This window comes from Pan paniscus, chromosome 10, assembly GCF_029289425.2.
Source record: "Pan paniscus chromosome 10, NHGRI_mPanPan1-v2.0_pri, whole genome shotgun sequence".
In the NCBI taxonomy this organism is placed as follows: domain Eukaryota; kingdom Metazoa; phylum Chordata; class Mammalia; order Primates; family Hominidae; genus Pan; species Pan paniscus.
The window spans coordinates 117,239,102-117,261,264 of record NC_073259.2 but is presented as its reverse complement, the minus strand read 5'-3'; the positions used below and the strand labels follow the sequence as shown (position 1 = coordinate 117,261,264).

Sequence of the window (22,163 nt, the reverse complement as noted above, 5' to 3'; positions counted from 1 at the left end):
TTTGCACCATGATCTCAACTTTGTAAAATTAATGCAAAAGGAAAAAATATATATAACAAAGATTTGCTAAAATGTTCACCAGGATTACCTCTAGGCATTAGCACATGATGGATTTTTTTTTCCTGATTTTTTATGCTCGCTTGAAATTTTGAAATTTTCTACATTGTGCATATGTGACATTTAAAATCAAGTTGGGGGCAGCCAGGTCCCCAAAGGTAGCCAAGAGGCATTAGGGGCAAAGGAGGATGATTGTGAAAGCACACCCTGATTAATGACACACAGGTTTAGTTGAACTAAAGCCCCCAAATCTCCAAAGTTGTGAGTTCTACTCATGCTCATCAATATTAAATAGAAAGTACTAATTAAAGAAAACAAAAATTCTGTCTCATAAGCAGACTCAAACTCTGTCCTCTTTTCCCTCCTGACAATGTGAGGCTGGGAAGTACTGGGCAGGCCTGGGCTTACAGGGGACACAGCCTCCTGCCATTGCATTGGAACCCGGGGCACTGATGCCACAGCCGGCTCACCCCAACAAGGACCCTGGGCCCAGAACACCATGGCTAGGACACCAAGCCTCACCCCCTACCCGTGCATCTCAGAGACGTTTCTGACAGTGTTGAATTGACCTTGAATGGCCCACAAAGGGCAACTAGGCACTTCTGACAGAGGAGAGCAACCGGAATAAGCCCCAGGGACTCCAGTAGCAAACCAGGGAAGACGCCAGAAATCCACACGTGGTGCAGAGACAGAGAACAAAACCAGCCTCAGAGCCCCTGGAAGCAGACCCGGGCCCACTATTCTGTCTCAGCAAAGGCCCAGCTCACATTCTATAGGGGTTGAATAATATCCTCCAAAATTCATGGCCTTCCTGGAACCTTGGAATGTGACCTTATTTGGAATGAGGTCTCTGCAGATGTAATTAAGATGAAATCATACTGGATTAGGGTGTGCGCTAAATCCAATGTGACTGGTGTTCTTACAAGAGAAGAGACACAAAGACACAGTCATGGAAGATAATGTGAACACACACACACACACACACACACACACACAGAGGCAGAGGCCAGGGGGTGGCTCATGACTGTAATCCCAGCACTTTGGGAGGCCAATGTAAACACACACACACACACACACACACGCACGCACGCACACACACAGAGGCAGAGGTTGGGGGGTGGCTCATGCCTGTAATCCCAGCACTTTGGGAGGCCAAGGCAGGGCAGATCACTTGAGCTCAGGAGTTCAAGACCAGCCTAGGCAACATGGTGAAATCCCATTTCTACTAAAAATACAAAAATTAGCCAGGCATGGTGGCATATGCCTATAATCTCGGCTACTCAGGAGGCTGAGGCAGAAGAATTGCTTGAACCTGGGAGATGGAGGTTGCAGTGAGCCAAGGTTGAGCCACTGCACTCCAGCCTGGGTGACAGAGTGAGGCTCCGTTTGAAAAACAACAACAACAACAAAAAACCAGACAGAGACTGGGGCAAGGCATCCACAAGCCAAAAATCACCAGGGACTGCCAGCAGCACCAGAAGCTGGGGAGGCTCGGAACAGATCCTGCCCCAGCGCCTTCAGAGAGACCACGGCCCGCCAACACCTTGATTTTATACTTGGCCTCCAGAACTGGGACACAATAAATTTTTGTTGGTTTAAACCAGTTTGTGGTACCTTGTTACCGCGGCTACAGGAAACTTATCCACGCTCCATTGTGCCCTCTGCAGAATGCACAGCCCTACATGTTCTAAAAGCCAAAGTGTTTAGGTGTCAAGGTCATGGACTACATGGGGATTGCCGAGGAACACAAGAGCTCAAACCCAAGCATGAGCAAATCCACTCCAGGGATGGTTCATGGAAGAAAGAAACTCCCTGAAGCTTGCAGAGTGTTGGAGACATTGGAGAGGCATGGGGGCATTTACCTTGAGAATGTACTTAACGCCTCCGTAAATTAATTCCACATCTACAAGGTTCAGTAGTGAATCCGCTGGGAGGACCTGGCCCCTGAAAGAAAAGACAGGGTTGTGGTCAGCCTTGGGAGGGACTGAGAACTCCACAGCCATCCCTTGCATTTAAAAAAATTACGCAGCTCTCTGCATCAGCAAACCTGACTGCACTAAAAATGCTAAGCCTGGGCCGGGCGCAATGGCTCACACCTGTAATCCCTGCACCTTGGGAGGCTGAGGCAGGCACATCACTTGAGGCCAAGAGTTCGAGACCAGCTTGGCCAACACGGCAAAACCCCATCTCTACTAAAAATACAAAAATTAGCTGGGCGTGGTGGCATGCACCTGTCATCCCAGCTACTCGGGAGGCTGAGGCACAAGAATTGCTTGAATGCAGGAGGCGGAGGTTGCAGTGAGCTGAGATCACACCATTGCACTCCAGCCTGGGTGACAGAGCGAGACTGTGTCTCAAAAAAAAAAAAAAAAAAAGCTAAATCTGATTAAAAGTCACGCACAGAACCTGAATCACCCTGAGCAGCCTGATATTGCTTAGAACTTAAGGAATCAGCACTTGCTGAAGGATTGGAAATCTTAAAAAGGCTTTTCAGGAGCAAAGTCCATAATGGCCTCTCAGAAAAATTTCACATATGGGATCCTGCCTCCTGCTTATGAAAGAAACCAGAGCAGGGACTGTGATTCTACTACCGTTCAAAAGCATAACCAAGCACTAAAAACATTTCTCACCGGGTGCAGTGGCTCACACCTATAATCTCAGCACTTTCAGAGTTGAGGCAGGAGGATTGCTTGAGGCCATGAGTTTGAGACCAGCCTGGGGGACAACATAGTGAGACCCCATCTATACAAAAAGTTAAAAAAATTGGCCAGGCATGATGGCATGCACCAGCGTTCCCAACTACTTGGGAGGCTGAGGTGGGCAGATCACTGGAGCCCAGGAAGTCGAGGCTGCAGTGAGCTGTGATCATACCACTGCACTCTAGCCTGGGTGACAGCCTGGATGACCGAGCAAGACTCTGTCTCAAAAAAAAAACAAAAAACAAAAAAAAGTTTATCCTTTTATTTTCTTTTTGACAGTTGCTTTGCCTCTTGCAGCAGTTCTCAACTGGGGGTGATTATTCTGCTCCTAACCCTGGGACATTGGGCAATGTCTGGAGATATATTTGATTGTCATGACTCAGAGGGAAGGGCTGCTCCTGGCATTTAGTGGGTAGAGGCCAGGAATGCTGCTAACATCCTGTGATGCACGGGACGGGCTCCCAAACAAAAAAGGATCCCGCACAAAATGTTAATGGTGCTGACGCTGAGAAACCCCGGCCTATCCTAACAGAGGTCGCCTGGTTGCTTTCCGTTCTGGTCCATTTCATAATGACCCTCTGATTCTGGTGAGGGTCTGGGAATGCACCCACTTGTAGAGATGACCTTTAAGCCGCTTTGCTTCCCAAATCCACCTCCTTGAACTCAGAACTCCTGACTATTATGATGTACCTTACACAAGTCAGCATGGATCCGTACACAACAGCCTGTACACTGACTGCCACCCTGGCCTCGAGAATCCCATTCCCTAACCCACAGCCTCTTCAAGGGTAGCCTAGGTTGATCTGTAGAGGAATTTCCCAGAGGCAAGACCGGAGAGACTCACCAATTGCCTGGTGACTAATTGGCCACACAAATAAAGGAGACAGATTCAGCCTCCTAAGCCGTTAACAGGTATCACAAAAGCAGAAGGGAACTGCCACAGCCCCTACCTTTCCAGGGAGTGTAAGAAATCTGTCATACACGTTCTGAACATCGCATCGGCCACGTTCAAGGCCCCGCATACCACCCCAAGCATGATATCCGGTTTCTCCGCCTAGGAGAAAATGCACTTCAGTATCCTCAGGAAGCTGAGGTCTCGGCCATCCAGAGGGGAGACACAGGCAGCTCACTCCCTACCTGCACTTTCTCAGCAATGAGGTAGTCCAACCACCCGGTGTCGATGTCGTTGTTCTGGAAGCTCTCGGTCTCCAGGAGGTTAATGAGGTATTCCACGGTAGTCCTAAAGTCGCCTCGGATGGACAGTTCCTTCAAAGCCACCACCATGTTCCTTGAAGGGAAAGGCACATGGATCATTTTCCAAATTCATGCATACATCAACAGAGTTGCTGCAATGATGTGGTTCAGAGAACTAGAAAAGCACAGGAGTGGCCGGGTGTGGTGGCTCACGCCTGTAATCCCAGCACTTTGGGAGGCTGAGGTAGGTGTATTACTTCAGGTTAGGAGTTCAAGACCAGCCTGGCCAACATGGCGAAACCCCATCTCTACCAAAAATACAAAAATTAGCTCAGCATGGTGGAGGACGCCTGTAATCTCAGCTACTCAGGAGGCTGAGGCAGGAGAATCACTTGAATCTGGGAGGCAGAGGTTGCAGTGAGCTGAGATCACACCACTGCACTCCAGGCTGGGCGACAGAGCAAGACTCTGTCTCCAAAAAAAAAAAAAGAAAAGAAAAGCACAGGAGTTAAGAGAGGGCTCTGACTGACACAGCCAGCGCATTGAATCAGCGCCAGGGTTTACTGCCTGGCTAATCTTGGCCAAGTGACTTGAGAACTCTGGGCCTCAGTTTCCTCATATGGAAAATGGGGAAATAGCCCTGACTTCATGAGGGTGTTCGAGAATTGAAATGAGACAATCCATGTAATGCACATGGTCATTGATCAATAAATGTTAACTACAATGAACGTGATTAGTTATTATTGTTATAATTATTGACTATAATAGTTAATGATTAGTAGAGAAAGAACCAGTCAGGCATGGTGGTTCATGCCTGTAATCCCACTGCTTTGGGAGTCTGAGGTGGGAGGATTGCTTGAGGCATGAGTTCAAGACCAGCCTGGGCAACATAATGAGATGCCATCTCTACAAAAATTTTAAAATCAGCCAAGCGTGATGGTATGTGACTGTAGTCCCAGCTACTCAGGAGGCTAAAGGGGGAGGATCGCTTGAGCCCAGGAGTTTGAGGCTGCAGTGAGCTATGATCACACCATTGCACTCCAGCCTGGGCAACACAGTGAGACGCTATCTCTTAAAAGAAGAAAAAAACAAAGGGAAAATCGGTCACCGCCTCTGTCTCTCCCTTGACCTATTCAAATCTCCTGTCCCCAGAGCTGGTGCCACCCTCTCACCTTCCACACAGCTGCTCTGCCTGGTGTGTGTGGGGTGCACCTGCAGATGGACGGCACTGTCACCGGGCTCAGGGGCCTGGTGGGCCCCATGGCTGCCTCTCCCCAACACACAGACTCCAAATCTCCAAGAGCACCAGTTCAAATAGCTAAACCTCAGGCCAGGTGCAGTGGCTCACGCCTGTAATCCCAACACTTTGGGAGGCCAAGGCGGGTGGATCACCTGAGGTCAGGAGTTCGAGACCAGCCTGACCAACATGGAGAAATCCCGTCTCTACTAAAAATACAAAACTAGCCGGGCGTGGTGGGACGCACCTATAGTCCCAGCTACTCGGGAAGCTGAGCCCTATGAATTCATGGTGAGTGTGGGCAGGTATCTGAACACCTCTTCTTCTGGGAGAGAAAGCTTTCTTTTTTTCTTTTTTTTGTTTTTTTGAGACGGAGTTTCACTCTTGTTGCCCAGGCTGGAGTGAAATGGCACGATCTCAGCTCACTGCAACCTCCATCTCCCAGGTTCAAGCAATTCTCCTGCCTCAGCCTCCCGAGTAGCTGGGATTACAGATGGCCACCAGGATGCTCGGCTAATTTTGGTATTTTTAGTAGACACGGGGTTTCGTCATGTTGGCCAGGCTGGTCTTGAACTCCTGGCTTCAAGTGGTCTGCCCGCCTTGGCCTCCCAAAGTGCTGGGATTACAGGCATGAGCCACTGTGCCTGGCCGAGTAAGCTTTCATGTCTTGCAGCATCCTGTGTGCTGTCAGCAGGTAACGGGGAAGGACACTGATGACCCCATTTTGGGGGTGAGAAAATGAAGACCCAGTAAGGTCATACAAGGGTATCCATAGGCCATGAAAAGTCAGCTGTGGGTCTGGAAGCTGGGTCTGAGAGTTAACCCGCTGGCCTCACGGGTGAGTGACTTGTCCCAGTTTCCTTGGGGCGGTCCCCATTTTAGCACTGAGAAGTCCTTCAACCTGAGAAACCGGTGCCAGGAAAACGAGGACAGTTGATCCCCCTACTGGACTCTCACTAACAGCAATAAGAAAAGCTGGAATTTCTGCCTGTGAGTTCTGTTGAAGTTGCGGTTGGTCCACTTGTAGCATGTGACAAGCCACAGGTCACTTCACTTGGAGGGGTCTGGGCTGGCTGACCTGTCTTCCGCCTACTCCTATTAAGTAAGCCCTTTTTGCTGCAATCTTCCATAACTTCAAGGATCTTGATCTTTCACTAAGCATGATTAAAATTAATTATTCTAAGCTGGCAAAGAAAACCTGATCATCAAAACTGCCCAACTCAATTTAATTCGTGGCTAAGTGCCCCACGTCAGATTTTAATGCTAAGGCCTTTGGGATTTTTTCACTCCGAAGGGCAGTTACCCACACAAAAACATTTAATTACAAAGTAAACTAGTTTTATACCTTTCCACACCCATGTCAAGTCAGGAGAAGTGTTGGAGATGGTGTGTCAGAATTTGGGGGTCCCTCTGTCAATGTGGGCTTCTCAGCTCTGCAGAAACTATCACAAGTATGGGAGGACTTGGCTGAGCTGGGGACATGGGGCTGCTGTCACAGGCCTCAGGGTGGTGGGTGGTTCACAGCAGGACACACTCCTTAAAATTTAGTCTTCGGTGTGAAATACAACCCATTAGGGAACTACTGATAAGGTTTAAATGTAAAGGAGTTTCCCTCCCCCTTTCTTCAGCTATAGTACTTAGCAACTTTTACACTTTGGGTATCTCCTAGAACAATCTTTAGATCTCCTTCAAGCTAGAACTCTTATAAGCTCAAGACCAAATGACCTTGGTGCACTTATTTTACTTTGTGGATCTTCAATAAAGGAAAAGGGCAGGCTTTGATCTTGAACTTCAAGCACAGGGTATTTAAAATGGGGCCTACCCTGTGATTTACTTTTCTTGGTCTCCTGAAATGCTACTGTATCTGAAGCCCCAGGGGACTGTTTCATTTCTTAAAGGAAGGAATTGGGAAAAGGAGGAAGTGGGAAGGGAGGGAAAGAAGGAAGGAAGGAAAGAAGGAGGAAGAAAGGGAGGGGGAGGAAAGCAGAGAAGTCAGGAAAAGAAGGAAGGAGGGAGGAAGGGGGAAGAAAGAAAGCAGGAAGACAGGGAGGAAGGGAGGAAGGAAGGGAAGGGGAGGAGAAAGGAAGGCAGGAAGGAAGGGAGGGGAAGGGGTGGAAGGGGAGGGGAGGGCAGAAGAGGGGAGGAAGAAAGGAAGGCAGGAAGGCAATGGAAGGGAAGGAAGGAAAAAAGGAGAAAGGCTGAGAGGGAGGGAAGAAGAAAGGAAGGGAGGAGAAAGAGGGAAGGAAGAGGGGAAGAAGGGAGAGAGGGAAGGAGGGAAGGAAGGAAGGAAGGAGGGAGGGAAGGAAGGAAGGAAGGAAGGAAGGAGGGAGGGAGATACTGACGAAATGGCCTCTTCCCGGTTCTCTCCCCAGGAGAAGCAGTGCCCAAACTGGGAATCCGCAAACTCGTGCAGGCCTCCAGCAGCGGCCACGCTGAAGTAACCCCACACGTTCTTGCTGCTCCGGAAATTCAGTTCCTGAACAGTCCCGGAGCTCGGCTTAAAACCCTGGAGTCCGGACAGAAAATGCAAAATGGAAGAAATCATTACTCCAGATATATTTTCATCAGAATTCAGTCCTGGGAAAACCCAAGAACCCCTACGCTGACCAAAAGCTTAGGGTAGTCAATAAAACACTGATATCTCTTGTTACAGGTATGGATGTATCTATTCATGGGTGTACCCATATGAGCGCCTCAATGCCTATAATTCCTATTTTTTTAACTGTAAAAAAATAACGAAGTTGGGTCAGTCGCAGTGGCTCATGTCTGTAATCCCAGCACTTTGGGAGGCAGAGGTAGGAGGATCACTTGAGCCCAGGAGTTCAAAACCAGCCAGAGTAACATCAGGAGACCCCATCTCTACAAAAAATTAAAATATTAGCCAGGTGTGGTGGCACACACCTGTAGTCCCAGCTACTTGTGGGGCTGAGGCAGAAGGATCTCTTGAGCCCAGGAGATTAGGCTGCAGTGAGGCATGACTACGCCACTGCACTCCCGCCTGGGTGACAGAGCAAGAACCTGTCTCAAATAAATAAATAAATAAATAAATAAGTAAATAAATAAATAAATAAAATAAGCGAATTGGGACAGAGATGGTAGTGTAGGTGTTAAATGGGCAAACGTTGATGCTTGTTGGAGCTGAGTGAAGGGACATTCTGACTTTATATGCTTGACATTTCGAAAATAAAAAGTTTAAATAAAAGTGAAGACAGGTTAGATTTCCAATTCTGGATAATGAAAACCTCTGCAGGTGAAGAAATCCAGGGCATCCTGGGCAGGGCCCTTGCTGCTAGGGAAGAGGCCATTTCGTTGGTATTTCCTTCCTTTCTTCTCTCCTTCCTTCCAACTTCCCTCCCTCCTTCCCTCTCTCCCTTCGTCCTTCCTCACTCCCCTCTTCCCTCCTTCCTTTCCTACCCCTTCCTCCCTCCCTCCCTCCATCCCCCTTTTCCTCACCCCATCGGCCAGGCTGCTGCCAACACACACCTGATTCCCTCTGGGAGAACGGCCCGTCTCCCTCTAAGTACAATTTTGATAAGAATGGGTGGACATGGTACCTCTCACTGGGATTAGGGCTCCTGAACTAAGGGATGAAGGATTTGGGGAGAGGTATGTAGAGGTGAGAGATGGAGCGACCCAAGTGCCTGGGCTGTTACCATACCTGGTCCTCCATCCTCCCAGGAACCTGGGAACGAGCCATCATCCCTCCAAAAAATTCCCCTTTTGCTTGTCCACCAGAGTTGGTGTTTGGTTCACAGCCAAGAACCCCAAATGAATACAGCTACCCTAGCTTAAAATTATTTAATTAAAAGGGGTGGAGGTGTACCCTCTCTTACCCCCAGTTTCCTGAGTGTAATAATTAAGCAATTAAGTTGTAGTAGATTGATGAGTCCTGTGACAATCAACGGTCGGTATGCATGTAAACTGTAAGGGATGCCAGTTGGTTTGTTTTTTAAGACCCAAGTAAGGCCAAGTCACAAAGGGACTCTCTACAATGAGCCAGACTTCATACTGTGGCAAAAAGCACACGGGGCCAGAAATCCAAGGACTAGGGTTCTAAACCTGGCTGCTTGTCCCAAAGATAGGCATGGCTTTTGGAGTCCACTGATGGGTCTCAGCAGGTCCCAGGTGGGAGACAGGAAGCAAGTTACCCCAGGCTCTTTGCCTGTAATGTGGGGTGACAATGTCTAGCAGCAGTAGTGTCCTATAAGTGAGCACTGAGACACGGGAAGGCTCGGCCCAGAGCCTGGCAATAATCCAAAAATCCAGTAAATCCAGCTGGGTGTGGTGGCTCATGCCTGTAATCCCAACACTTTGGGAGGCCGAGGCGGGTGGATCACTCGAGGTCAGGAGTTCCAGACCAGCCTGGCCAATATGGTGAAACCCCGTCTCTACTAAAAATACAAAAATTAGCAGGCGCCTGTAATCCCAACTACTTGGGAGACTGAGGCAGGAGAATCGCTTGAACCTGGGAGGCAGAGGTTGTAGTGAGCCAAGATCGCGCCACTACACTCCAGCCTGGGTGACAGGGTGAGACTCCATCTCAAAAAAATAAAAATAAATAAAAATAAAAATCCAATAAATCCAATAATCCAATAAACCATGGGATGTCCCTTCCCATGCCTCAGTTTCCCCATTTGTAAACTGAGATGCCTGGATAGCTTGTGGGTGTCTCTTCCCAGGCTAACATCCAGGGTCCCCCACATGCTGGGAGATCTGAGACGGTGGAAACACAGGGGCCCTCATAACTTGCCTCGTCTGGGTTTTCGCTGGTGATTCTGGCGGCAATGACGTGGCCTCGGGCGAGGGGAGGGTTTGAGGGGGTTTCAAAAGAAATGGGAGTCACTCCCCATGGTGACTCTCCGTACAGAAGCCGGATATCCTTCAGCCGGTGCAGTGGCACGCCCATGGCGATCTAAAATCAAGAGATCCAACCCACAGACTGTCAGTCCTACCAGAACATGGCCCCAAAACACCAGGCACAGTGGTAGATGCAACAGAGGTTCAGTCAATGATTTAGGATATACAGACACTACTCTATAGACAACGTGGTGCTCTACTGTGGCCAGAGAGCCAAAGAAAGAAAAAGCCATAAGACATGAACTTTTCACAGTGGAGCAAATAGTACAGTTGGGAAAAGGAAAAATATTTATGAAACAACATCACACAACAAGAAAATACATGCATCAAGTACTAGACTTTTAGAGCTAGGGAAGGTGAGAAGCAACCATGTTGGCTGCAGAGTTAAAGGAAGTTTTTGTAAAGGGCACCCGAAGGGGAAACTGGACATGAAGAATGGGTAAAAAGTAGACAATTATGGAACCAGCTTAACCAAATGATCAGATTTAACAGGCTTCATGATGGGATGTATTAAGGACACAACACCTGTGTAGTATTCTGCCAAAATGTGTAGCAGGAATCGAACCAGGAAGAAACAATCAGAGAAATCCAGTGAGGGACATTCTGCCTGAGCTCCTCAAAAATGCCAGTGTCCATGCCTGTAATCCCAGAACTTTGGGAGGCTGAAGCAGGCAGATCGCTTGAGCCTAGGAGTTGGAGACCAGCCTGGGCAACATAATGAGACCCGATCTCTACAGAAAAAATTAAAAAAACATTAGCCAGGCATGGTGACTTGCACCTGTGGTCCCAGCTACTCAGGAGGCTGAGGTGGGAGGATCACTTGAGCCTGGGAGGTTGAATCTGTAGTGAGTCGTGATTGCACCACTGCATTCCAGCCTGAGTGACAGAGCGAGACTCCATCACCAAAAAAAAAAAAAAAAAAAAATTTTAATGCCAATGTCAAGGATGAAAAAAGACTATGGAATGCTTTCAGATTAAAGAGATTAAAGACACATGAAAATAAAATGGAATGTGTCACCCTGGGTTGGGTTGGATCCTGGATTTAAGAGACAAAAAACAGCTACAAAAAGACATTATTGGAACAACAGGGAAAATATTTAATGTGAATGGTATATATTAGATATAGATGTGGTATCAATGCTCTATTTCTCAAGTGTCATAATTGCACTAGGGCATTGGACCGGAATGCTCTTGTTCTAGGAGGCCTTTAGAATGAAGTATTCAGAGGCCATATGTTACGAAGGTTCACTCAAACCATTGCTCAAAAGATTGAGCCCGCGGCCGGGCACAGTGGTGCACACCTGTAATCCCAGCATTTTGGGAGGCCGAGGTGGGCTGATCAGTTGAGGTCAGGAGTTCGAGACCAGCCTGGCCAACATGGTGAAGCCCTGTCTCTACTAAAAATATAAAAATTAGCTGGGTGTGCTGGCAGGCACCTATAATCCCAGCTACTCGGGAGGCTGAGGCAGGAGAATCGCTTGAACCTGGGAGGTGGAGGTTGCAGTGAGCCAAGATCGCACCACTGCACTCCAGCCTGGGTGAAAGGGTGAGACTCCATCTCAAAGAAAAAAAAAAAAAGATTGAGCCCCCTAAAATTATACAAACAGACAGAAGAGAGACAAAGCAAATGTGGCAACTGATGGATCTATATGCAGGGCATATGGGTATTAATTGTATCATTCTTGCAACTTTTTTGAAATCTTTCAAACTAAAAAAAAATAAAGAAAACTTTTTTAAAAATTCTGCTGAAGGAAGAAAAAGAGGAAGGGAGGGAGACCAGCCTGGGCAACGTAATGAGACCCCATTATGGGAAGAAAGAAGGAAGGAAGGAAGGAAGAAAACAATGAAAACAATTTAGAGAAGAAATAAAGGACATCCAAATTGGAAAGGAAGAAGTCCAATTATCCTTGTTTACAGATGATATAATCTTAAAATTGGATAAACCTAAAGAATCCACCAAAAAACAATTCGAATTGACAAATTCAGTAAATCTACAGGATACAAAATCAACATATAAAAATCAATAGCATTTCTATATGCCAAGAGCGAATGGTCTGGAAAAAAAAAATCAAGAAAGTAATTCCATTTATGATAGCTACAAACAAAATAAAATCCCTGGAATAAACTTAACCTAAGAAGTGAAAGGTCTCTATAATAAAAAGCATAAAACACTGATGTGAGAAATTGAAGAGGACACACAAAAATGGAAAGATATTCCATGTTCATGGTTTGGAAGAATCAGTATTGTTAAAATGGCTATATTACCCAAAGCAATCTATAGATTCAATGCAATCCCTATCAAAATACCAATGACATTCTTCACAGAAATAGAAAAAAAAATCCTAAAGTTTATATGGAAACACAAAAGACCCAGAATAGCCAATACCATCCTGAATAAAAAGAACAAACACTGGAGGAATCAAATTACCTGACTATGAGTTATATTACAGAGCTACAGTAACCAAAACAGGGTGGTACTGACATAAAAACAAACACATAGATCAATGGGACAGAATAGAGAATCCAGAAACAAATCCATACATCTACAGTGAACTCATTTTTGACAGACTTGCGAAGAACATGCAATGGGGAAAAAGTCTCTTCGATAAATGGTGCTGGGAAAACTGGATATCCATATGCAGAATCATAAATGAAGAATCAAATTCTTCAAATCAAAATGGACTAAAGACTTAAATCTAAGACCTGAAATTATGAAACTACTAGAAGAAAACATTGGGGGAACTCTCAGGAACATCAGTCTGGGCAAAAATTTATTGAGTAATACCCCAAAGGCACAGACAACTAAAGCAAAAAAAAGGACAAATGGGATCACATCAAGTTAAGAAACTTCTGCACAGCAAAGGAAACAATCAACAAAGGGAAGAGACAATCCACAGCATGGGAGAAAACATTTGTAAACTAGCCACCTGACGAGGGATTAATAACCAGAATACATAAGAAGCTCAAGGATGAGCATGGTGACTCATGCCTGTAACACCAGCACTTTGGGAGGCTGAGGTGGGAGGGCTGCTTGAACCCAAGAGTTTGAGACCAGCCTAGACAACATAGTGAGACCTTATCTGTACAAAAAATTTTAAAAAGTTAGCTGGGCATGGTGTTGCACACTTGTAGTCTCAGCTACTCAGGAGGTTGATGTGGGAGAATCGCTTGAGCCCAGGAGGTCAAGACTGCAGTGAGCCATGATCATGCCACTGCATTCCTGCCTGGGCAACAGAGCAAGGCCCTGGCTCAAAAACAAAAAAGAAGCTAAAACAACTGAGTAGGAAAAAAGACTCATGAATCCAATTAAAAACAGACAAAAGATCTGAATAGACATTTCCCAAAAGAAGACATACGAATGGCAAACAGGCATAGGAAAAGGCGCCCAACATCACTGATCATCAGAGAAATGCAAATCAAAACCACAATGAGACATTGTCTCACTCCAGTTAAAATGGCTTTTATCCAAAAGACAGGCAATAAGAAATATTAGCAGCTGGGCGCGGTGGCTCAAGCTTGTAATCCCAGCACTTTGGGAGGCTGAGGTGGGTAGATCACGAGGTCAGGAGATCAAGACTATCCTGGCTAAAACGGTGAAACCCCATCTCTACTAAATACACAAAAAATTAGCTGGGCGTCGTGGCACACGCCTGTAGTCCCAGCTACTCAGGAGGCTGAGGTAGGAGAAGTGTTCGAACCGTGAGGCAGAGGTTGCTGTGAGCCAAGATCGCACCACTGTACTCCAGCCTGGGCAACAGAGCAAGACTCACTCTCAAAAAAAAAAAAAAAAAAAAAGGAAAGGAAAAAGAAAACAGAAAAAGAAGTGCTAGCAAGGACGTGGAGAAAAGGGACCCCTCATACACTGTTGGTAGGACTGAAAATTAGTACCACCACTATGGAGGACAATATGGAGGTTCCTTAAAAAACTAAAAGTAGAACTACCAATCTAGCAATCCCACTGCTAAATATATACTCAAAAGAAAGGAAATCAGTATATCGAAGAGTATCTGTACTCCCATGTTTATTGTAGCACTATTCACAATAGCCAAGATTTGGAATCAACCTAAATGTCCATCAACAGATGATTGGATAAAGAAAATGTGGTACAGGCCAGGGGCAGTGGCTCATGCCTGTAATCCTAGCACTTTGGGAAGTTGAGGTGGGCAGATCATCTGAAGTCAGGAGTTTGAGACCAGCCTGGCCAATATGGTGAAACCCCATCTCTACTGAAAATGCAAAAATTAGCTGGGCATGGTAGTGTGCACCTGTAATCCCAACTACTAGGGAGGCTGAGGCAGGATAATTGCTTGAACCCAAGAGGTGGAGGTTGCAGTGAGCTGAGATTGCACCACTACACTCCAGCCTGGGCAACAGAGCGAGACTGCATCTCAAAAAAAAAAAAAAAAAAAAAAGAAAAGAAAAGGAAAAAGAAAATGTGGTACATACACACAATGGAGTACTATTCAGACATAAAAAAGAATGAGACCATGATTTGCAACAACGTGGATGGAACTGGAGAACATTATGTTAAATGAAATGAACCAGGCAGAGAAAAACAAACTTTGCAAGTTCTCACTCATTTGTGGGAGCTAAAAATTAAAACAATGGAACTCACAGACACAGAGAGTAGAATGATGGTTACCAGAGGCTGGAAAGGAAGAGGTAGGGGTATGGAAAGCGAGGATGGTTAATGGGCGCAAAAATGTAGTGATTAAGAGAATGAATACGGCCTGGTATTTGATATAGTACAACAGGGTGACTACAGTCAACAATAATTTATTGCACATTTTAAAATTAACTAAAAGAGTATAATTGGAATATTCATAACACCATAACACAAAGAAAGGATAAACGCTGGAGGGGGATGGATACCCATTTACCCTGATGTGATTATTACACATTGTATGCCTGGGAGGCGGAGGCTGCAGTGAGCCGAGATCGCGCCACTGCACTCCAGCCTGGGCAACAGAGCAAGACTCCGTCTCAAAAAAACAAAAACAAAAACAAAAATCTCTTGCACCCTATAAATATACAGACTTACTATATACCCATAAAAATTAAAAATAAAAAAAAAATTTAGAGTTCCCTTTAACCCAAGAGGTTATAACTCTGGATCACATATTCTTAACAGGGATGATATTGCCTCTGAAGAGACAAATATTTGTTCTTGGGAGTGAAGAAAATCTCACTCTTTTCATGAATAAAGCACAGATATATCTACAATATCCAAACAGGTATGTGGTATATTTGTGATATTAAAATTTCACAAGACAGGGATTAGGATATAAAATGTGTCCAAAGGATCCTTGCAGGGAGTGATAATGATAACAAGGTTAAGAAACATTTCTCTAGGTCTATGAATGTCCTGAAATTGTATAAAAGATATTTTCCCAGGGAGAACTACAGCTTTTACAGATTTCTCAAAGTGCTCTTTGGCCAGTCATTCCCCTGGGACAGTCGGCCAAGAGATGGGTGGGATGGACTAATGGGAGCAGCACATGGACCCCTGACCCAGGGCAGAGAAGTCCCAGGGCCCCGAGCCCGTTTTCTCACCTGTAGCTGGGCGGCCGGCAGATTAACGTCAGCAATCATTTCTGTGCAGGGATGTTCCACCTGCAAGCGAGGATTCAGCTCCAAGAAGTAGAAGCTGCCATCCTGACTATAGAGGTATTCCACCGTCCCTGCACTCACATAGCCCACGGTCTTGGCCAGGCGGACGGCACACTGTGAAGAAACAGAAAGAGGCCAAGGGGGTTCCAGAGGTCTTTTCAGGGAACTGTAAATGGTGACTATCAGTTCCTTCACCAAATGCAGACTGAGCACCTGCTACATGTGAAATATTTTGGGACTGGCCAGGTGTGGTGGCTCATGCCTATCACCCTAGCGCTTAAGGAGGCCAAGGCGGGAGGATCACTTGAGGCCAGGAGTTCAAGGCCAGCCTCGGCAACATAGCAAGACTCTGTCTCTACAAAAAATTTTTTTTAAAAATTAGCCAGACATGGTGACAGGTTCCTGTAGTCCCAGCTACTTGGGAGGCTGAGGTGGGAGGATCACTTGAGCCCAGGAGTTACAGGCTGCTGTGAACTATCATCGCACCACTGCACTCCAGCGTGGGCAACACAGTGAGACTCTGTCTCAAAAAAGAAAAGAAATATTTGGGGAGTTCACAGACCGGCTAATCTAATAAACCTGTGTGATGCTGAAATCACCTCTGGAATGGGCCCTCATCCCTCTTGTTAGGCACCCATGCCACCATTCAGCCACACTGACTGTAGAAAGTTCTTCCTGACTCTGAGCTGAGACGGCTCTCTCTGAAGCTGCCCCCTGGGCTCTGAGAAGTGTACCTGCTCCATGAACTCGAATATGGCCAGCGGGGCGATGGTGGCCGGTGCTTCCTCAACGATCTTCTGATGCCGCCGCTGGATGGAGCAGTCGCGACCAAACAGAGACACAGCATTCCCATACTGGTCAGCGAGGATCTGAACTTCCAGGTGACGGGCGTGCTGGGCCAGCTTCATGAGAAAGATGGGCGAGCCTGGGATCTCACTCTGTACCTGTCAGGGAAAGCAGAGCAGCTTGATCTTCATGGGGAAACCAGCTCTGGAAGCTTCTGGAAGTTCTCAGGAGAGAACATAAAACAAACGCAGTGATGTGTTTAGGGTACTCATCCAGGACTCTGCTGATCTTTTACTTTTGTTGTCTCACAGACATAATATTCTGTGGAGTCCCGACTCCACAGTAATGAGGAGAAAGGGGCCCCAGGTGGGGTGGGGGCCCAGGTGGGGAAGAACAATGAACAACTGCTCGAGAGATGGCTAATCACAAACAACCCCAGGACGTAATAACCTCACAGCCCCTCCTCCAGCACCACCCTATAAAACCTCCCACCAGCCCTTGCCTCTTTGCAGACAGCTCCTTCTCTGCTGTGCTGCCTGTTGCAATCTTGCAACATATTTTCATACTTCCTCCAATAAATCTGCCTTTCTTTACCTACAGCTGTCTTGGTAAATTCCTTTACCAGCTGCACCGCCAGCCCAATAGTCACTACCTGCAACATATTCTCTTTTTTAAGTCAAACTCTGTGAAATGGTAAAATCTCCCACAATCACATCCCCTAAAGATATTGCATTGTTAAAGAGTTTGGTGTCCAAACTGGCTTTCTTCTATGCATATAGCAACACATACAGAGAAAGTTTCTTTGAATGAAAATGGGACCAAAACACAGTAATCTGTGGTTGTCTTTTTCTTCCACTTACTGCACTTTCTCAGCTAGCTCTCCCGGGTGGAATCTAAGGACAAACTTACTTCATCCTGTTAAGAGCTGAAAGGCATTGTTTTATAGGCATGTCTTCTAGAGATTCTTAAAGACAATGTGAAAAGTATTCACGTGCAATGATTTCTAAGACAAATTAAGTTTAACAAATTTGCAATAATGTATAGGATGAACTCATGCAAAAAATAATAAAACAACTGTATGAATGTCTATGTAAAAGTATATACAGTGACAGTGCTGAAAAGAGCTCCCCATGATCGGCAGCTGCTAATAGTGGTTACATCTGAGAAAGGAGAGTTGGAAGGTAATGGGGAAAAGGGTTTTTCCTTTTTTATTCTTAACACATGGCTGACTTGACTGACTCTCTACATTAAGAACATATTCATAGTGCACTCATATAAGTAAAATAAAAAAGCTTGGGCATCTGTGTGCACATGAGGGCCTGGGGTATGTGGGAACTCTCTATTCTTTCCGCTCCATTTTGCTGTGACCCTAAAACTGCTCTAATAAATAAAGTCTATTTTTTAAAAAGCAAAAAAGCTTTAAAATCTGTATGACCCCTAATGCAATATGGAATCCAGGACTGAATCCTGCAACAGGAAAGGGACATTGGTGCAAAAACAGATGAAATTCAATCTAGTCTGGAGTTTACCAAACAGAAAAGTGCCCATGTTAATCTCTTAGTTGCAAAGTTATATGAAAAATGTTAACGAGTGAAACCGGGTGAAGGATAGATGTGAACTTTCTGTACTGCTGCTGCAACTTCCCTTTTAATATCAATTCTTCCCCCCATCCAAATCCCCAAAACACTTGTACACCCCAACAGCGATACAATGGTAGTGAAACTGCTGCTTTATACAACATTCACATATTATACCGAGTGGTATAATTAGTAAAACTCCTAGAAAGCAATGTACTGATATGTGTTTCAAAGTGCATGTAAAGTGTGTGCTATTTAACTAAGTCTTTCTCCCCAAGTCTTTATCCAAGAAAATAATTAAGAAGAAAAAAGAGCTAAGTGTTATTTATAGTACTAAATATCATATTATACTGTGGTATTATTATTCATAATAACAAAGTAGAAATAAGCTAAACATTTAACAAAAAAGGAAAGGTTTCATAAATAAGGCTATTGCCACACATAAAATATTGAGTAATCATCAAAATAATTGCCAAGGCAGGAATAACATAATAATATTCATGATCTACAATTTGGAATGTGTTAAATGCAGAGCAAAATTTCGTGTAGACTGAATACAGCTCTTTAAAATATACATATGAAGAAGGTCTAGAAGAAAAGCTAGAAATATTAAAATAGCTTTAAGAATGGGAAGATTGTCAGTATAAATGTTTTCTAAACATTGCTGATAACGGACATAAGGTTTTAAAAGAGGAAAACTAGCTACCAGTAAGTAAATGTGCAATTCGTTCCTACAGTTAAAATTGATCAGGCAGGGCGCAGCGGATCACACCTGTAATCCCAGCACTTTGGGAGGCCAGGGCGGGCCGATCACTCAAGGCCAAGAGTTTGAGACCAGCCCAGCCAACATGGTGAAACTCTGTCTCTACTAAAAAGACAAAAATGAGCTGCGTGTGGTGGCACACGCCTGTAATCCCAGCTACTCAGGAGGCTGAGGCACTAGAATTGTTTGAACCTGAAAGGCAGAGGTTGCAGTGAGCTGAGATTGTGCCACTGCACTCCAGCCTGGGTGACAGAGTGAACTCTGTCTCAAAAATAAAATAAAATAGACCATCTAGAAACATTAGAAATAACAAGAGTACTAAAATTTATAAAATATCCCATTCCTCTACAGGCCAACATAGTCACAAACAGCTATTTTGATCCTGTATCTCTGAAATCATTTCTAGATACACTGATTTATAGACTTGAACTACCTAAAAGATTCTGTCAAGATCGACGCAAAACCATGGGCTTTTCTGAGTAAAAATGTACGCGTTTGTTGCAAAATACGATACAACGATACATCCAGCTCCTACAAATGTCTTCTTGACTGTCACAGAATAATGCTAAGAGAAATAATCTGGCAGCCCACAAACAATTCCCAAAGACAGATGCGAAAAGACACAGCAAGAACTGCTCACTTGTCTGAAAAGGATCGGGAAGTCCTCCGCACTCTCAGCCTTCCGGATTCCCTTCCCTCCGCCACCTTCAGAAGCTTTGATCATCAATGGAAAACCAATTCTTTCTGCTGCCTGGGTGCAAAGGACAAACAGACCTCTTTAGAGGTTAGCCAGTTGCCAACTGCTACCAGGACAGAGGCAGTTTGGTTCTGGCCCCCCCTTGCCCCCACAGGCTCTGCATTTACCTCCAAGCCCTCATCCACGTCTTTCACGCAACCCTTGTCATAAACATCTTGTGGGACACTGATTCTTTTTCCCTGCTGCAGATCATCTTCTGTCCACTCCACTGTCAGGCCTGGAGAGTCACAAAGAAACCTGATTCCTCCCAAATCCAGGAGAAACACACACAACCCAGAAACCACAGGGCCTCTCCCTGCTGACATAGTGCTAGACCTGGGCTTCTGGACCAGCGGAATACAGACACTCCCTTCAGCTTCTCACAATGGCTTTTCATTTGCTCAAGAACTAACCCAACCTTGAATGAGAAATCAAGCTTAAGAAACTAACTGCCAGGCGTGGTGGCTCATGCTTATAATCCCAGCACTTTGGGAGGCTGAGGTGGGGGGAATCGCTTGAACCCAGGACTTTAAGACCAACCCTGGCAACATAGTGAGACCTTGTCTTTACAAAAAAAATTTTATAATTAGCCAGGCATGGTGGCATGGGCCTGTAATCCCAGCTACTCGGGAGGCTGATACAGGAGGATCACTTGAGCTCAGGAGGTCAAGACTGCTGTGAGCTATGATCATGCCACTACAGTTTGGCCTGGGTGACAGAGTGAGACCCTGTCTCGAAAACAAAACAACAAAAAAGGAAAGAAACTCAGACTGAGTCGACCAACAACAACCATATTAATCTAAATCCAAAAAAAAATCCCAATTCTACCTTATGGAGTCATTTATATGTGAATAATTATTTCCCAAAACCATGCAAAGATTTAACAAATGAAAGCAAATTTTCCATCCCAAATTTAAAATTCAACTTTTGGGGGGAAAAAAAAAACAAATTTAATAGGAAACTTTTGAGACTGTCCTATTTATTTTTTAATTTGTCCTAGAAACTCCACTGTTAGGAATTTATCCTAAGAAAATTATTAAAATGCACACATAAATTTAGCTGTAAGATTATCAAAGCTCCATTCCTTTGAATATTTTTTAAATTAGAAAAAATAAATTGGAAACAACCTAAATTGTTTAACCATGAGGACTGTTAAGTAAATTATGATACACCCATAAGATATAATCCTATGCAGGCATCTTAAATGGTGTAAAGTGTATTTTTTACATAGAAAGATATTCATTAGCGAGGAAAAAAAAAGTCACAAACTAGGAAATGTAAGATGGGTTGTTGTTTCCTTTTAAAGACAGGGTCTCATCACCCAGGCTGGAGTGCAGTGGTGCCACCATAGTTCACTGTAACCTCGACCTCCTAGGCTCAAGCCACCCTCCTGCCTCAGCCTCCTGAGTAGTTGGGACTACAGGTATGCACCACCATAACCAGTTAATTTTTTTTTTTTTTACTTTTTCTGGAGATGGGGTCTTGCTATGTTGCCCAGGCTGGTCTTGAACTCCTGGCTTCAAGTGATCCTCCTCCCTCAGCCTCTGAAAGCACTGGGTTGGGGGGTTGGGTTACAGACATGAGCCACTGGCCAAGATCTGTCTTTTTTTTTTTTTTTTTCCCAAAGACTATGCCCAGAAAAAGGTTGGAAAGGTAGATACCTACAATGTAATAAATGTTCAACACTGGGTCATAGGATTATGAATGATTTCCATTTTTTTTTTGTACTTCTTGTATTTTCTAAATTGCCTACAATAAATTATACCACTTGTTTACTAATTTAAAATTTTAAAATATTTTGCTAATGACTAAAAAATAAAAGTAAGTAACATTTGTAATGGAAAGAATTGTTACAAGCATACTTCTGTCACCCTGACCGTTCACATTATCAAGACTGGGCTGAGAAGCTCCCCCAGAGGGAAGCTCGGGGTCCCTTACCGCTTCCACTCCAGGGCAGGGTTGGGACCTGTAGCGTCTGGGCGACAACGGTGGAGGCGATCTTATCTCCTAAGGCCCACATGGCCTCACTGGGAGGGCCTGAGGAGTCGGGGACAAGAAGGGAAGCAGAATCCGGTCAGTCACAAGACCCTCGAGGCTGAATGCCGACCGAGTGCACGGTGGTGGGGCCAGGTAAGGAGCAGATGACAGAGAAAACTCTCTGGTCCCAGCTCTCAGGGAGCTTAACCTCATGTCAGGGAAGAAAAATAATCTGTTAGTCTGCTATTGCATCAGTCAACTTTCAACGTATGTGGATTGTAAACCTGTTGTGAGTTACAACCTAGGCTACAGTGGCATATACAAAATTCACTTTGGAGGGAAGGCAGAAAGCTAGATCAAAGAGGTAAGCTAGGAGCTCAAAGAGCTGGACCATAGGTTAGCAAACTCTTTCTATAAAGAGCCAGATGGGAAATACTTTCAGTTGTGCGAGCCTGCAGGTCTCTGTCACAATGACTCAACTTTGCCAGTGTTGGGTGAAAGCAGCCATAGGCAATACATAAACGAATAAGCACGACCATGTTTTAATAAAACTTTATTTACAAAGGCAAGCCATAGGCTGGATTTGGCCTATGAGCTGTAGTTTGTCCAGTGGGCTGGATCATCAACCTCCAGAGGAATTAAGACTGATAATGAGAGTCCTGGGTAACTG

General features: G+C 45.0%; 1 protein-coding gene across 8 annotated transcripts in view; it reads right to left on the bottom strand.

Annotated features, from left to right (window-relative positions):
- ACACB (acetyl-CoA carboxylase beta) overlaps positions 1-22,163 on the bottom strand; it is a 158,591-nt gene that overhangs the window by 73,740 nt on the left and 62,688 nt on the right. For all 8 annotated transcript variants that reach the window (XR_008620492.2, XR_008620491.2, XM_055096088.2 and 5 more), the window contains 10 exons: positions 21,455-21,553; positions 19,645-19,754; positions 19,421-19,531; positions 16,389-16,598; positions 15,598-15,768; positions 9,938-10,099; positions 7,530-7,693; positions 3,894-4,044; positions 3,707-3,810; positions 1,920-2,001 (listed from right to left, as the gene is read on the bottom strand). Coding sequence is in view for 6 of the 8 variants with exons in the window: in XM_055096088.2 (XP_054952063.1) it covers positions 1,920-2,001; positions 3,707-3,810; positions 3,894-4,044; positions 7,530-7,693; positions 9,938-10,099; positions 15,598-15,768; positions 16,389-16,598; positions 19,421-19,531; positions 19,645-19,754; positions 21,455-21,553 (1,364 nt within the window). In the remaining 2 variants the exon portion in view is untranslated. The remainder of the gene's footprint in view (positions 1-1,919; positions 2,002-3,706; positions 3,811-3,893; positions 4,045-7,529; positions 7,694-9,937; positions 10,100-15,597; positions 15,769-16,388; positions 16,599-19,420; positions 19,532-19,644; positions 19,755-21,454; positions 21,554-22,163) is intronic.